Raw genomic sequence first — 16,668 nt, 5'->3', positions numbered from 1 at the left:
AAAAAAAAAAATGAAAAAAAAAAAAAAAAAAATTGTATCTGTAGCTCACATTTATTTTTATAAGGCATCCCTGTTCTAAAATCAAACTATCTTATAATTAAATACAATAAAGATAATTCTCTTAGTCCATTAAAAAAAAAAAAAAAAAATTTTTTTTTTTTTAAGTTTGATTAGAAAAACTGCTTTGGAACTGGAGAGATGGTTAAGCCCTTAAGCATGCATGCTGTTTTCCCAGAAGCTCCAAGTTAAAGTCCCATCACCCACATCAGGTGGCTCCTGGAACATCTAACACCCCTGGATTCTAGGGGCATCTGCACTCACAGACACACAGACATGCATATAAACTTTTTAAAAAATTGTTCTTGCATATTTTCTCCAACATAATTAATCTAGTGGTGAGCCTGGGAGTGATGGAAGAGGACTGTTGTACCAGCTTTCATGAGGGAGAGGCAGGAGAGTTAGTAGTTCAAGGCAACTTCAGCTACATAGTGAGTGAAGGCCAGCCTGGGCCACCAGAAACACTACCTCAAAATGCAAAGGGGGAAAAGGGTCTAAGAGGGGAAATTGCTGGCTGGAACTCTTTGACAAATTCAAATGTCACAGTGACCCTGTAAAGGTAGCAGATGGAGCACAAAAAGGAAGGGTGACCTCAAACTGACTCATAAATCAGTTTCAAACAAATTATTCCGAAACAAATAGAAGCCATCCGAGGAGCACGGGCCCGGCAGGAATGTTTATCTTGCGGGGAGCTGACGGAAACCCTTGGCTTTAATCTGCTGCATGTTCTCAGAATTTCCTCTGTACCACCGAGTTGTTCTTAGGATTAGCCAGCCTGCACGCTTGCGCACTTTCCCCTCGATTGGCCATTCGGACTGATGAGTGCTGACGTTTTACTTATGGCTGAGTGACCGTAATCTTGCTCCACGGTCACAAGCAGAAAAAGAAACAACTTCTTACTTATGTTAAAGCAAAAACTGGCATCATCGATAAATATAGAAACCAAATATTAATATTAAATTATTAGCCTTCAGAGGTCTTCTCTGAAGTAGACAGTAATTCACCTTCCTGGAGTCTCATTAAATAATTTCTTTTTTTTTAGATTTATTTATTTATTTATTTATTTATTTATTTATTTATTTATTATATGTGTGTACACTGTAACTGTCTTCAAACACTCCAGAAGAGGGCATCAGATTTTTGTTACGGATGGTTATGGGCCACCATGTGGTCTCTGGGATTTGAACTCAGGACCTTTGGAAGAACAGTCGGTGCTCTTAACCACTGAGACATTTCACCAGCCCAATAATTCCCTTTTTAAAAGGTCAAGATGGCCGGGTGATGGTGGCACAAGCCTTTAATCCCAGTACTTGGGAGGCAGAGGCAGGCGGATTTCTGAGTTCGAGGCTAGCCTGGTCTACAGAGTGAGTTCCAGGATAGCCAGGGCTACACAGAGAAACCCTGTCTGGAAAAACAAAATACAAAAAAACAAAAAACAACAACAAAAAAACACACAAAAATAAAAAAATAAAAGGTCAAGATGGGAGGACTCAGTAGGTAAAGGTGTCTACCTGCTGTCAAACCTGACCACCTGAGTTCAATCCCAGATCCACACGGTGGGAAGAAAAAAACTGACTCCCAAAGTCCTTCTCTAAGCTCCATATGCACCCTATGACATGCATGCACACACAAATAAATAAACATAACCAAAAAAAAAAAAAGAGTAAAGATCAAGGTTATAGTCTTAGTGTTAGTGTAAAAGTAAGCTGCCACATAAAAACGCAGAGAGTCACACAGACACACACACACTCAGATATGCACACATTAGAGTCAATAAAGACTGACAGAACTAGGGATGTCTGCAGAGATGAAAGTAAATTAACCAAATCTTGTTTTTATTTTTCTTGAAGAGCTTCTAAAAAAGAAAAACAAACTTATTTCTGATACCTCTCAAGCTTCCTTCCTTACTGATTCAGACTATGTCGAGCAGAGTCTAGAAATCTTGTGTGTTTTACACTTCCCACAGGTGCCTGAAGGCAGCTGAGATCAGGCCAGCTGCAGAGAGTCAGAGTTCAAACGCCCTGGCAGTGAGTCCTTAGAAAATGCCGCCACCTAGTGGAAGATATGACTTAGACCTGGAGGCTTTTTTGTTTTGTTATTCTTTTTTTATTTTTACTTCATGTGCATTGGCATTTGGCCTGGATTGGCATTTTTTGTGAATGTATGTCTGTGTGAGGGTGGTAGATAGTTGTGAGCTGCCCTGTGGGTGCTGGAAGTTGAACTTGGGTCCTCTGAAAGAGCAGCCAGTGCTCTTAAACTCTGAGCCATCTCTCCAGCCCCGTTTTTTGTTTTTTGGGTTTTTTGTTTTTTTTTTTTTAAGATTTATTTATTTTATGTATGTGAGTACACGGTAGCTGCGCAGATGGTTGTGAGATTTCATGTGGTTGTTAGGAATTGAATTTTTTAGGACCTTTGCTCGCTCCAGTCAACTCTGCTTGCTCCAGCCCAAAGATTTATTTATTATTATATATAGGTACACTGTAGACAGCTACTTCAGACACACCAGAAGAGGGTGTCAGATCTCATTAGTTGTTAGCCACCATGTGGTTGCTGGGATTTGAACTCAGGACCTTCAGAAGAGTAGTCAGTGTTCTTACCCACTGAGCCATCTTGCCAGCCCCCTAAAAATTTATTTATTTATCTTATATGAGTACACTATAGCTGTCTTCAGACACACCAGAAGAGGGCATCAGATCCCATTACAGATGGTTGGGAGACTCCATGCGGTTGCTGGGAATTGAACTCAGAATCTCTGGAAGAGCAGTCAGTGCTCTTAACCTCTGAATCATCTCTCCAGCCTTTTAGGGTTTTGTTTGTTTGTTTGTTTGTTTGTTTTTTCAAGACAGGGTTTCTCTGTGTATCCCTGGCTCTCCTGGAACTTGCTCTGTAGACCAGGCTGGCTTCAAACTCAAAGGTTAGAGACACCATCAGCCAGTGACTTGGAGGTTTTTAATCTCATTTTACAACTTAAAAATTTGAATTTATGATTGTCAAGTTGATTTGCACAGCTACTTACTTTTTTTATTACATGTATTTCTTTAGTGTGTGTGTGTGTGTGTGTGTGTGTGTGTGTGTGTGTGGTCAGAGAACACCTATCAGAAACTGCTTCTGTCTAGCTACTATGTGGGTTTCAGGGACCCAACTCAAATCCTGAGGCAATGCTGCAACTGCCTTCCCAAGCTGAACCATCTTGTCATCCCTTTCGAAAAAGACGAATTTTTTTAAAAAAGCTTGCAGAAGGAAGGTAATTTCTGGAAGTACACATCTTTTCATCAGAGTAAACCAAATCTTTCTTTTTTTTTTTTTTAAGTGACCTCCAAGCAGTTGTTTGGACAGACTTGAATTTATAATACTTGTAGGGTAGGTAAAGGTTAAATAAAATGATATAAGAAAAAAAAAAAAAGAGGTACGTCCTTTCTAATGTAAGGTTTAAGAAAAACTCAAAAGCCACGGTTTCTGGGCGTAGTTCCATCTGCCGGCTCTTCTTGTGAGAGAAGAGTAATGGGAAAGGTGATGAGTCTTTTCTAGGCACTTCTGTTGCCACAAGATGACACCCAGCATCCACACTGTCACTGCTGTATGTGCAAATGCTTGCTCTCCCTCCTGCTCATTCCTTCCCCCTTTCCCTCCCAACCCCACCCCTTCTTTCTTCTTTTTGGGGATCAGTCCCTAAGCCTAAGTATGCCAGGTAAATGCTCTCTCACTGAGCTATCTGGAGCACAAAGGTTCTGCTGTGTCATGGACACTGCTACTACTTATTGTTTGCTCTTGTTTGGAAATGTGCAAACACCTGCCTTTAGGGTCATCTTGTGCAACAGTTCTATTGGTTAGGTATTAATTAGACACATTTTTGTGGAGGATGCGTTAAGTGTGAGCATAGTGGTGCATGCTTTTATTCCCATCATTGGAGTGTCCGAGGCAGGAGGACTGCTGGGAGTCTGAGGCCAATCTTGACTACACAGATAAATTCGAGGTCAGTCTAGGCCACAGAGAAAAACCAGAAGAGACACTAAAATCTAGAAAAGCAAAAAGCCCAGTAAGTAACAGAACTAGGAAGAGGCAAAACCCAGTTAGAGCTCCCAGATGGGATGGGAAGGGCAGGATGCCAGGCTACCCTCAACTACACTGCAAGTTAGAGGCCAGTTTGGGCTATGAAACTCTACTTCAAAAACAACCAAATAGGCTGGAAAGATGGCTCAGCCGTTAAGAGCACTGACTGCTCATCCAGAGGTCCTGAGTTCAATTCCCAGCAATCACATGGTGACTCACAACCATCTGTGATGGGATCTGATGCTCTCTTCTGGTGTGTCTGAAGAGAGCAATGGTGTACTCATATACATAAAATAAATAAATCTTTTTTAACAAAATTAAGAGATCTACTTAATTTCAGAGCTTCATTTAGTTATGGTGGAAGCTGTGACTAGCTCCACCCTTACCCGGTTGTTGGTTTTGGGTTTTTTAGTTTGTTTTGGTTTTGTTTTGTTTTGGTTTGGTTTGGTTTTGGTTTTCCTTGAGACAGGGTTTCTCTATGTAGCCATGGCTGGCCCTGATCTCACTTTGTAGACCAGACTGGCCTTGAACTGAAGAGATCCACCAGTCTTTACCTCTCAAGTGCAGGAATCAAAGGTGTGCACTGCCACACCTAACACTATTATTTGTATTTATGTATGGGGATGTGTGTGCATGCTTGTGCAGGTCAGAGGGCAAACTGGCAAGAGTCAGTCAGTTCCCTCCTTCCATGCTGTGGGTTCTGGGGATTGAACTCAGGTCATTAGACTTAACAGCAAGTACCTTTGCCTGCTGAGCCATCTCACTGGGCTCTGATTGCATTCTTGTCCTGTGCCCATAGTATTAAGACAATGTCCTGTTACATGTGCTATAAGTGTAGCTAGGAGACGTGGCCCCAAGCTGGCAGTTCCTGGAATATCAACCATATTCCCTCTATATTTGAGAGGATTGGTTTCAGAATCCACTACATCCACAGATACCAAAATCCCTTTCAGATCCCTTATATATTAATAAAATGGCATCACATTTGCATGTGTCTCTGTGTAGCCTCCTGATATTCTTCTGTATACTTTAAGATCTGAGTTATCTCTGGGTAATTGTGAAACCTAGTATACAGTATGGGGCATTGTTTGGAAAGAACCATGAGGGGGAAAAATAACCTCATGTATGTGTTCAACACAGTTGCATTTTATTTAAAGATGTATTTATTTATTTATTTATTTATTATATGTAAGTACACTGTAGCTGTCTTCAGACACCCCAGAAGAGGGCATCAGGTCTCATTACAGGTGGTTGTGAGCTACCATGTGGTTACTGGAGATTTGAACTCAGGACCTTTGGAAGGGCAGTCAATGCTCTTACCTACTGAGCCATCTCACCAGCACCCTGTTTTTTTTTTTTTTAAACCCAAATCTTTCTGACCACTGATACCAAAGGCAAACTACCCTAAAAACAGCTACAAGTTTATACAAACATGTCTGGAACACGAGCCTCATCTGAAACCATGGGCGAAGGCTGTCCACCTCTTCTTGGAGTTGAACAAAAGAACATAAAAAGGTAGTTGCCAGCTGGCTGAGGACATCAGCTGACCCCGGTTTCCTCCTCCAGGGGTAGCTCAGGCTAATCCTAACTGGTTATCTGCTCTCTTGCTCCCGAGCTGTTATGTTCCACACCCACTGTGCCAAGGCTGTGCCATGGCAGAGCCTTAGAACTTATTAGTGACCTCAGGTCCAATGCAGCACCAGGATGGATATGACCGCTCTTGCTGCCCAGTCCTCCTGATCCCCTATGTGGCCTAAGTCCATAGAACTCTTTGGAAACTTCTCTTGGACAGCTCATAAGCGTCCTTCCTCTAGTAAAACCTCCGAGGAGGTCTGGTTTCATCTTGTTTTCCCCTGGGCAATATTGTTCCATTCCTAGGCTGGTCAGTTTTCCAGCACATCCTCCTTTGGACACGGTCATTTCCTAGCTTCCCTCCAGACTCCTTGCTCTTCTCCTTCCTGTGAGACTAGGCACCCACACACATGTGGCACCTCCCCCTCAACACACACACACACACACACACAGACACACACCACATAGAACAAATAATAAGTCTTTTTTAAAAGTAATTAAACCTTACCTGACTGTTACTATTTAGATAGGGTCTCTAACCTGGGTTGGCCTCAGATTTCATATGTAGCAAAGGATAGTCTTTCTGATCCTCCTGTCTCTACCTCCTGAATGCTGGGATTCCAGGTTTGCGTTACCTTAGCAGGTGTAAGCAGTGTTAGGGATGGAACCCAGGACTTCATGTCATTTATAATTTCGGTCCAAATGCTCACCATCCATAGTTAGACAAAACCTGGCACAGGACTAAGGCGATAACTCAGTGGATGACGCGCTTGCTGCACACATCTAAGGGCCTGAGTTCAGATCCCCAGACCCGTCTCAAGCTGGCTATGATGTTATACATCTGTAACCCAATCCTCCTATGTCAAGGTGGGAGACTGAGGAAAGAGCTTCTGAGGACAGAAGCTTGTGAGCTGGCTAGCCCATCATACAAAGCAGCAAACAAGAGACCTTGTCTGGCTGGGCAGTGGCAGTGCACACCTTTAATCCCAGCACTTGGGGAGCAGAGGCAAGAGGATCTTTGCGAATTTGAGGCCAGCCTGGTCTATAGACTAAGTTGGAGGACATTCAGAGCTACACACAGAAACCCTGTCTCAAAAACAAACAAACAAACAAATAAACACAGAAAGAGAGAGAGAGAGAGAGAGAAGAGGGACCTTGTCTCAAAGAAGATGGAAGATAAGGAATGACAGCTGAAATTGTTCTCTTTATCTGTGTACTACAGCATGACCTTGTACACAACGCTCTCCCTCCTTCCCTCCTTCCTATACTACTCCCTCCCACATAAATAGAAACAAGTAAAAATGAGGTATAGGGCTGGAGAGATGGCTCAGTGGTTAAGAGCACTGACTGCTCTTCCAGAGATCCTGAGTTCAATTCCAAGCAATCACATGGTGACTCACAACCATCTGTAAATAAATCCTTTAAAAATAAAATAAAAGGGCTGGTGAGATGGCTCAGTGGGTAAGAGCACCCAACTGCTCTTCCGAAGGTCCAGAGTTCAAATCCCAGCAACCACATGGTGGCTCACAACCATCCATAACGAGATCTGGCGCCCTCTTCTGGAGTGTCTGAAGACAGCTACAGTGTACTTACATATAATAAATAAATAAATCTTTAAAAATAAAATAAAATCTTTAAAAAAAAAAGAGAGGTATATCCACTTAGTGGAATACTATTTGGCAATCAAAATAGATGGTGAATAGAACAAGATTTTAATCTTGGAATTTTTTGTTTGTTTGTTTGTTTTTGTTTTTTCAAGAAAGGGTTTCTCTGTGTAGCCCTGGCTGTCCTGGAACTCACTCTGTAGACCAGGCTGGCCTTGAACTCATAAATCTGCCCGCCTCTGCCTCCCAAGTGCTGGGATTAAAGGCATGCGCCTTTAAAAAAAAAAAAAAAAGCTGTAAAGATTCACATTTTTACCATTCCAGTCATATAAAGGACTCAAGTGGGCAGAGCCAGAACATAGGCTAGTGGTTACTTAGGGCTTGAAAAAAGGATGAGGAAATTAGAAATGAATGACCAGGGTGTGGGATTTCTTTCTGGGCTAGTGAGAATATTCTAAAGTTGATAATAGCAATGATATAGCCAAGCCATTGAATTATTCTAAATGGGTAGGTTGTACGTGATATGTAAGTTATTTTACAGGCAAACCTTGGGGCTGGAGAGGTGGCTCAATGGTTAAGAGAAACTGCTGCTCTTCCAGAGGACCTGGGCTCTATTCTTAGCACTCACATGGCAGCTAACAATGGTCTATAACTCCAGTCCCAGGAAACGAACACCTTCTAGCCTCTGTGGGCCCTGCACACAGGTGGAGCACAAACAAACATATGTATAAAGTAAAATTTATTAAAAAAAAAAAGTCAGGGGCTGGTGAGATGGCTCAGTGGGTAAGAGCAACCGACTGCTCTTCCAAAGGTCCAGAGTTCAAATCCCAGCAACCACATGGTGGCTCACAACCATCCATAAGGAGATCTGACACCCTCTTCTGGTGTGTCTGAAGACAGCTACAGTGTACTTACATATAATAAAAAAAAAAAAGTCAAATAGATATGTCAAAGCAAACAGGAAGGTTGTGCAGATGTCAGATAAGCTAGCTCTGAAATAAGGAAAAATACCAAAAATAAATTTCAGGGCTGGAGAGATGGCTCAGTGGTTAAGAGCACCAACTGCTCTTCCAGAGGTTCTGAGTACAATTCCAAGCAATCACATGGTGACTCACAACCATCTGTAACAGGATCTGATGCCCTCTACTGGTATATCTGAAGACAGCTGCAGTGTACTTATATAAATAAATCTTAAAAAAAAAAAAAAAAAAAAAAAAGAGGGACATTTCACAATGAATTTTACAGTGATAAAAGAGCCCTCTTGCTGGGCGGTGGTGGTGCACACCTTTAATCCCAGCACTTGGGAGGCAGAGGCAGGTGGATTTCTGAGTTTGAGGCCAGCCTGGTCTACAAAGTGAGTTCCAGGACAGCCAGGGCTATATAGAGAAACCTTGTCTCGGAAAACCAAAAAAAAAAAAAAAAAAAAAAAAGAGCCCACTTATGAAACATAAATCCTAAATATGTAAATGCCTTAAAGTTGATCTTGAAAAGGAAGTCAAGCCCGACACAAATGGGCAACAGCAAAATCAAATGCACATTAGATTTCAACACTCTCTCATTTGCTGATAGAAGAGAAACCAGATTTAGAAGACAGGATTTTTCAGTCTCTGCACAATCAACATTTTGGGGCCAGGTCTTTTAATTTTTTTTTTTCAGATAACCCTGGGCTATAGAGGTTGTTCTATGCATCGCTGGGTGTCCCCTGGCTCCTCTGCTCTCTCCCTGTACTCAGCTCCTAGGGATGCTGTCATCAAGTGCTCAAAACCAAATGCTTTACAGCAAGAGCAAGATGCTTCAGTGGGTAGAGACTCACTCCTGTTGGAGATGTGAATAACTCCAGCAATGCTTTGGTCTCCATGCGACTTACGGAGCATCACCCTCAACAGCAACAAATACACAAAACCAGACCATGTGCTGGACAATAAAATAAACCTGTAAGATGACAGCAAACCCCTGGGATGGCATTCCCAAAGGCCCATGCCCTGGTACTCACCTCCTTGGTGGGCCCCTCCCCCACTGTGCCAGGCTTGCTCTAAGGGATCAGTAAATTGTGGAAAGTGACAACATGCCCCTTCCAAGACTGGACATTTTGCAGCTTTTGGTCCTCCTTCCCTCTGTGCATCTCTCAGCTCTCATATTCAAAGGGAAGCAGGCCAGCTTTGTGTGCATTATAAGCAGAGCTAGAGAAACCCGTGCAGTTAGGAACTGAGACTCCTTGCCTACAGCAGAATGTGGCTAGGAGTAAGTAGATAATCCAGTTCTATGGAGACTGCAGGCCAGGGTCGACATCAATGGAAACTTTACCAGTGGCCCAGAGCCAGGAGTGCCAAGCCCAGACCCTCTGGGTTTCTGCTGTGCAGAGGCTTCCAAGTTATAATCAAACACCTGCTGTGAACCACTGTTGTGCCTCCTTCACACCCCTCTACTCCCCAACTCCTTCCACTCCCCAACCCCCCCACCCCCCACACTGTGAAGGCCAGAAGAGGGCATCAGATCCACTGGAAGTGGAGTTAACAGGCAGTTCCTTTGCCAGCTGCCTGACTGAGCTCAATTCATGTGTAACCACACCACTGAGCCATCTCTCCAGATCCTAAGTGTTCACAAGGCAGGGTCTCATACAGCCCAGTCGGTCCATGTCCTTCCTAAGTAGCTGAGGGTGATCTTGAATTTCTGATTCTCCCACCTCTATCTCCCAGTGTTGGTTTTGTAAATGTGTCCCACCACACCCTGCTAACATCATTCTCCTAAATAAATGAAGACAAAATATAATCTGTGGGATGCCGCTAAAGCAATCCTAAGTGTGAAAAGGATAATTTTTAATGGGTGGTTAGAAAAGAAGAAAGGTCTCCTTTAATAATCTAAGAATCTAAACCGGGCGTGGTGGCGCATGCCTTTAATCCCAGCACTTGGGAGGCAGAGGCAGGCGGATTTCTGAGTTCAAGGCCAACCTGGGCTACAAAGTGAGTTCCAGGACAGCCAGGGCTATACAGGGAAACCCTGTCTCCAAAAAACAAAAAACAAAAAACCCTGTCTCGAAAAACCTAAAAAAAAAAAAAAAAAAAAAAAAAAAAAAAAAAAAAAAAATCTAAAAATCTATTTTAAGAAACCAAGGTGTGGGGGTGGGGGTGTGTTTGGGGGGTGACAGATGGCTCCTCAGGTCCTTAGTTCAATTCCCAGCAACCACATGGTGGCTCACAATCATCTTAAATTGGATCTGATGCCCTCTTCTGGTATGTCTGAAGACAGCAACAGTGTACTCACATAAAATACATAATTTTTTTTTTTTTGGTTTTTTGAGACAGGGTTTCTCTGTGTAGCCCTGGCTGTCCTGGAACTCACTTTGTAGACCAGGCTGGCCTCGAACTCAGAAATCCGCCTGCCTCTGCCTCCCAAGTGCTAGGATTAAAGGCATGAATCAACACGCCTGGCAAAATACATAAATCTTAAGAAAGAAAAAGGAAGCCGGGCGTGGTGGCGCACGCCTTTAATCCCAGCACTTGGGAGGCAGCGGCAGGCGGATTTCTGAGTTCGAGGCCAGCCTGGTCTACAAAGTGAGTGCCAGGACAGCCAGGGCTACACAGAGAAACCTGTCTAGAAAAACCAAAAAGATTTTTTTAAAAAACCCAAAAAACGCCGGGTGGTGGTAGCGCACACTTTTAATACCAGCACTTGGGATCTGTCTCTCTGCTGAAAGGTGGATTTCTGAGTTCGAGGCCAGCCTGGTCTACAAAGTGAGTTCCAAGACATCCAGGGCTATACAGGGAAACCCTGTCTAGGAATTAAAAAAACCCAAAAACTAAAAACCAAAAACCAAACAAAACTAGAGGAGCCTCTAACTGTAACTCTTCAGAAAAGGAGTTAAAACAACAACAACAACAACAAAACCCAGACAATTAAAGCAGAGAATATCAATAAAGCCCAAAATGATAAATCTCTTTGATGGGGTAGAGCACATTCCTGATTTTCAGCACTTGGGGAGGCTGAGGCAAGATTATGAATTCAAGACCAGTTTGGTCTACTCAAGCAAGACATTCTTTGAATAAAAAAGGAGCAGGTGAGATGACTCAGTGGGCCTCTAGAAACTTCCAACCATTAAACCTATCAAAGGATTACTGCATTTTGTCAAATAGCATTTGGTTGTATAGACAACAGAATTTATATTTTCTCATAAAAGAGCCTTTGCATATTCTCAGTAGTGGGGTACTGCTTTTGAATAATATGCTATTTAAAATTATGCATGAGATTTTATGTGTGTACAGGTCTTAATTTCTCTTGAGTAAATTCCCAGGTATTAACAGGTCACCTGGCAAGTGGATGTTTACAAGAAGTTAGTTAACTCCCTTTTCAAAAATGGTTTGCTCGTTCTACTCCCAAACATAACTGGGAGCAAAGCTCTGTATCCTCGCCAGCTTACAACACACACCTTTCCAACCGAGCACACAATATACAGAATAAAGATCTTAAACTGGGCATTTGAGCCTTTCAGGTGCTGGAATTACAGATGAGTCAAGAAGCCAGGCCAAGGGAGGATAATCTCAAACTGAGGACCAGAAAGGTCCTCGTCATCAAATCAGTATTCGTTCGCGTACGCAGTCTTTGCTCCTACGGCTTTGGATCCTTTGAACCCAAGAGGCACTTCAGTTTATTTTCCCAACCTCAACCTGGCTGCTGGGACAGAGAGTACTCTACACGCGTCACATTTTTATTTGTTTGGTTCTGATTACTGCTAAGGGACCCGCTAACTTAGGTGTAGGGAGCGATTCCCGTCCCCCGCCCCCGAAAAAGCAAGACGCTGGAAACTCGCAGTTTCGTCCCAGCTCTATGGTTGGCGGACCTATCTACACGCTGGAGGACTCAGAAAGCCCAGCCAATGAATCCGTCGCTCTTGTGCACGTGACAAGAAAGCTGGCTTCCTACTGGTCAATACTGCAGAAGCCCGCCCAACAACTTCCGGACTCTTTCTTTAAGAGAAGGCCACACGGCCATTCCGGCCTCTTAGCGACGGGGACTGCTCTAAGGTAATGTGTTCTTTGAGTGAGCAGAGAGGCTGCACGGTTTGAGCTGGGTGGCTGGCGATGATGACACTCCATACAAAGCACGCGTTAGACTGCTGATCCGGGTGATGCGAATCGTAGTCTGAGCCGACCGCACCGGCAGCGGGAGGTGGCGGGCGCAGCCGACTTCGTACCCTCACTCTTCGCTTCTCTTTCAGGTCTGCCCCGCGCAGGACAGCAGACAGCGTAGACTTCTACCACCTTTCCCCAAGCCTCTGAATAAAGTGTTTAAACAACCCCGCTGGTGTCTTGTGTGTCACTGTCGCCGACGCGCTGCCTTTGAGCCCCCGATGCACCTTCTCGTGGTGCCGGGGGTTAAGCTGCGGCGCCATAGCAAACTGCTGGCGCATAACTGGGGCCACCTGCCCTTCGCGGGCGGCCCTTTTAACCGCTAGCTACAGGCTCAGAGCAGCCGACTACACGGCACTTCGGGAGTCGAGGTCAGATGGTGTTGGCCCAGACCATAGGCTTAGGTTTTGGAGTAACTGGCCCCAGTGATAAATTGATTAAAGTATAGGTCCTGTACTGTCCTTTGTACCTACCCCAAGTGTGGGCAGTACTTGAGATGTCCTGCCTACAGGAAAATGGAATGGGAGGAGCCCTGGAGGTGTATGGATGCCATCTGGCTCACGGGCTTTGGGGCGACTGAAAGCTTAAGTGGGGAAGAGGTTGTTAAGTCAGGCCTCCTAGGGGAGTCAGCACACTGGGGATCAGAGTGCTTGGATAGCAGATATACCAGAGGTTGGGTCCCCAGTGTTTGAATAACTTGAGACCACAGACCTAGAAAGAAACTGACTTACAGAGCCTTTGGGGGGGGGGGGGTTCGAGACAGGGTTTCTCTGTGTAGCCCTGGCTGTCCTCGAACTCTGAAATCCGCCTGCCTCTGCCTCCCAAGTGCTGGGATTAAAGGCATGCGCCACCACGCCCTGTTTAAAGAGGCTTCTTCGTGTTCCTGAGCGAAGTTGCTTAATTGGAGTTTACTAGCAAGCAATTAGAACAAAGTAGTTAGATGAAATTTTGGATTAAACAAAACAGAAAAGCTTTAAGTCCCATAGACTGACCAGTTTTTCTAGAAAACAAGATTATCCCTCTGGTTCCATACGGAGAAGTAATAATGGATTTCTTTAGTTCCCACCTCTACACTGCTGGAGGCTAGCAAAGGTGGCTAGAAACTAGCCTTGTGAGGGTCTCAGTGCATTCATGGTCCTGTGGGTTTCTCTAAAAAATAACATGCTTGTCTGGTGTTTGACATGAGATATTTATTTCGTGAGACAATGAAAGCGATTTTAAGTTCCCAAATTATTTTAAGCTCGGCGGGGTTCAGTCTCCGATTATGCGTCTAGTCTTGCCTTTAGTTACTGCAGAGAAAGACCAGTGAACAAGGCATGTGGACTCTTGACAGGCAAATGGGAGAAATTAAAGCAGTACTCTGACTGGAATGGTCAAATAATTTGTCATGTTTTAATGGGATGATTAAAATAAAGGCTCAAATAAGTTTTCAATATATTAATTTCTTTAAAGTCATCTTCAAGCAAGGTGCTGTTTAAGAAAAAAAACTTAGCTTTGTCCACAGACAGTAAATTATCAGAAGTTACTCAAGGTAATTTTGACATTGGATGCAGCTTTAAACAAACAAGAAAACCTAGTAGGCCTCCTCAAAGCAAATTATACAATTAGAGCCCCCAAGTTTGTAAACTAAACATTCTGACACAAATGCACAAACGTAAGTTGGCAACATTAAAGAAAGGTCACAAGTGCATGTATGGATGTAGTGCTTGCCACTGAGGAGAAAGGAAAGTCCATTTGGCCACCAGAGAAGGGGACTGCCCACAAACCTCCCAAACCGGTTAGATAATCCTACAGCACACAGAAAAACCAGAAAAGACGACTTTGGCTCCCACTTTCTGGCCCCGCCCCATCAGTACCAGGGAGGGACAATCGGTCATTGTGCACAGTGTTTTGACATTGTCACATCGCTCATGTCTCTAGAAAAGTCAGGATTGGTTGGAAAGCAAGGGGATTGTACCTCTTTGGGATGGTCTGATCTCATGGCTTTGCCTGATGTTTACATGAAGCCCACCCCCAGTGAAAGTGTGGGTGTGTATGTTCTATGGCTACTTGCTTCCAAAATGCACAATTTAATATGAAAAAAGTTGCTATGCCTATTTTACCACCAATGAAATGGCTCACAAAACCACACTCCACACAGGTTACCACAGTGACATTCTCCAAGGATGGAGGGCCGCAGTCATGCGTACAAAGTGTAGAGTGGAAAAATGTTCCATTGTGCACCAGCTGCCTGAGGAAAAGCTTTGGAGGAGTCAAAAGGCCAGGGGAAGCCTTCTAGTTGTACAGCTTTGCTCTGAATGTGCTCATTTGCTGTCATAAAACCTGGTAGATTAAAAAAAAAAAAAAAAAGCCATGGTTCGAGTCAGCTGTAACTCCGGCTCTACCATGACAGTTCAAGTCTCCTTTGCCAGTCAAAGCTTTGCATCAGACAAACCAGATACTAGTCACCAGATGCAGGGGATGACACCTCAGTGGAATGGGCCAGCAGGCAGAGGGCAGAAGCAGTCCTTTGAGAGACAGTAGCTGTGGCACCAGGAAAGGCCACCCCCACAGAACAGATGGCAGCCACAAATCCCACACCTTGAGCTAGGTCTCATAATACTGGGAATGTCCCGTCTTCACCAATCACAGCTGGTCAGAGGTCTCCACAGGTGGCTCTTTCAAGAGGCAGGAAGTGGAGCGAGGGTCCATGGCCGAGTGCATTATAGGAATATAAACGTCATCCATGTTTGGCATGACAAACACTTTCTGTAGGGAGAGATTAGAGGAGAGCATGTATCAGGCAAGCGTCCTCCTTTCATACATGAACTATTTTCCTATGCATCCCAAGCATGTTCTATCATAGTGTCTCTGTATGTGTCGACTTTAATTGCTTCCCACCTTATTATTTATTGAGATAAAAGTCTTTCACCGAATTTAGAGCTAATCAATGACTCTACTGGCTGGTGAGAGAGCTGGGATTTTATGTAGATGTTGGATATTTGAACTCAGATCCTCAGGCCTGTGTTACTAAATGGCCAGCTCCTCCATTCCTGAACTTAAAAAGAGCCAAGGAGGGCTGGAGAGATGGCTCAGTGGTTAAGAGCACCGACTGCTCTTCCGAAGGTCCTGAGTTCAAATCCCAGCAACCACATGGTGGCTCAGCCAAAAAAAAGAGCCGAGGAGCTGGCAGGGTGCACTTGGGAAGCAGAAGCCAGCAGATCTCTATGCATTCAAGGCCAGCCTGATCTACAGGGTAGGTTTCAGCAGCCATGCCTGTTACACAGAGAAACCGTGTCTGGAAAAACCAAACAATGACAAAAAATAAAGAGCCAAATAACCACACCAGAGCACAAATACAGGAGGAACCTGGTGTGTCAGCTTTGAGGTAAGAGCCCTCAGTTTCATAAACAATGTATATATGTAGTAACTATGTAAGAAATGTTCATCAACCTTAATCCAGGAGAACTGGCTTAGCAACTGCACTACTTCAAAATCATGCCCATGATATATTCCAGGTGAATTCATTCTTTTAAATCTTAGCACAAATGTAAGCTGAGTTGTTTTTTGATTTTTTTTTTTTTTTTTTTGGTGGGGTGGGTTTCGAGACAGGGTTTCTCTGTGTAGCCCTGGCTGTCCTGGAACTCACTCTGTAACCCAGGCTGGCCTCTGCCTCCCGAGTGCTGGGATCTCAGGCGTGCGGCAGTGGTTGTTCTTTGCACACTGTAACTGTGTGTGTGTGTGGATTCTGACAATGCATTTGTGCTTCAGCAATACTCTTAGAGAAACAAGCAAGCATGCAGAAGCAGTGAGTAGCCTTCAGCTTTCCAACTGTCTCCAATCAATCTCCGTCTCCTCTCTCCTCCCTTTGCTCCCTGTAGACCTCCCAAAATAGTGACCCGCCCAGATGATAACAGGATGCAAGAAACATGAAAAGCCTGAAGGCACGAGGTTTCTCTAACTAGGTTTAAAGTATTTTTCCATCTGGTGAAAATAGTAGGCTTTTATCAGAAACTAATTATTAGTTATAATTATTAGTTATATTTAATCTCTAGCTTTTAAATAGTAATAGCTTTTGACCCGGCAGTGGTGGATTTCTGGGTTTGAGGCCAGCCTGGTCTACAAAGTGAGTTCCAGGACAGCCAGGGCTACACAGAGAAACCCTGTCTAGGAGAAAAAAAAAAAAAAGTAATAGTTTTTTTAAAAGGGCCAGGAGGAAGGTTAGGCAGGTGCAGGTGCTGGGTCCTGAGTCTGAGACCTAAGCTTAACCACCGGCACCCTCA

The 16,668-nt window shown here is 43.9% G+C and overlaps 1 protein-coding gene, 1 long non-coding RNA gene and 2 other non-coding genes across 9 annotated transcripts in view; 3 read left to right on the top strand and 1 right to left on the bottom strand.

Annotated features, from left to right (window-relative positions):
- The first annotated feature begins 12,252 nt into the window (after positions 1-12,252).
- On the top strand, positions 12,253-12,574 carry LOC147001385 (uncharacterized). Its single transcript, XR_015044839.1, has 2 exons — positions 12,253-12,301; positions 12,496-12,574. It is a non-coding gene; the product is annotated as an uncharacterized LOC147001385 (long non-coding RNA).
- Positions 12,356-12,425, top strand: LOC115032653 (small nucleolar RNA SNORD104). The gene has a single exon (XR_003838286.1). It is a non-coding gene; the product is annotated as a small nucleolar RNA SNORD104 (small nucleolar RNA).
- A 33-nt stretch (positions 12,575-12,607) lies between the features above and the next one.
- Positions 12,608-12,740, top strand: LOC115032713 (small nucleolar RNA SNORA76). Its single transcript, XR_003838332.1, has one exon. It is a non-coding gene; the product is annotated as a small nucleolar RNA SNORA76 (small nucleolar RNA).
- An 816-nt stretch (positions 12,741-13,556) lies between these two features.
- Positions 13,557-16,668, bottom strand: part of Tex2 (testis expressed 2) — a 109,578-nt gene continuing 106,466 nt past the window's right edge. For 5 of the 6 annotated variants that reach the window (XM_021176086.3, XM_085829472.1, XM_085829473.1 and 2 more), the window contains one exon: positions 13,558-15,154. In XM_021176086.3, coding sequence (XP_021031745.1) covers positions 15,032-15,154 — 123 coding nt within the window. In that variant the 3' untranslated portion in view covers positions 13,558-15,031. Of the gene's footprint in view, positions 15,155-16,668 lie in introns of all 6 variants that reach the window. The other variant, XM_029483456.2, reaches the window with a different exon arrangement.

The sequence above is a fragment of the Mus caroli genome, unplaced genomic scaffold (assembly GCF_978045245.1).
Source record: "Mus caroli unplaced genomic scaffold, Mus_caroli_1 scaffold_13, whole genome shotgun sequence".
NCBI lineage: Eukaryota > Metazoa > Chordata > Mammalia > Rodentia > Muridae > Mus > Mus caroli.
Note: the sequence above shows the minus strand (reverse complement) of the source record. Positions and strands in the feature narration are given on the sequence as shown.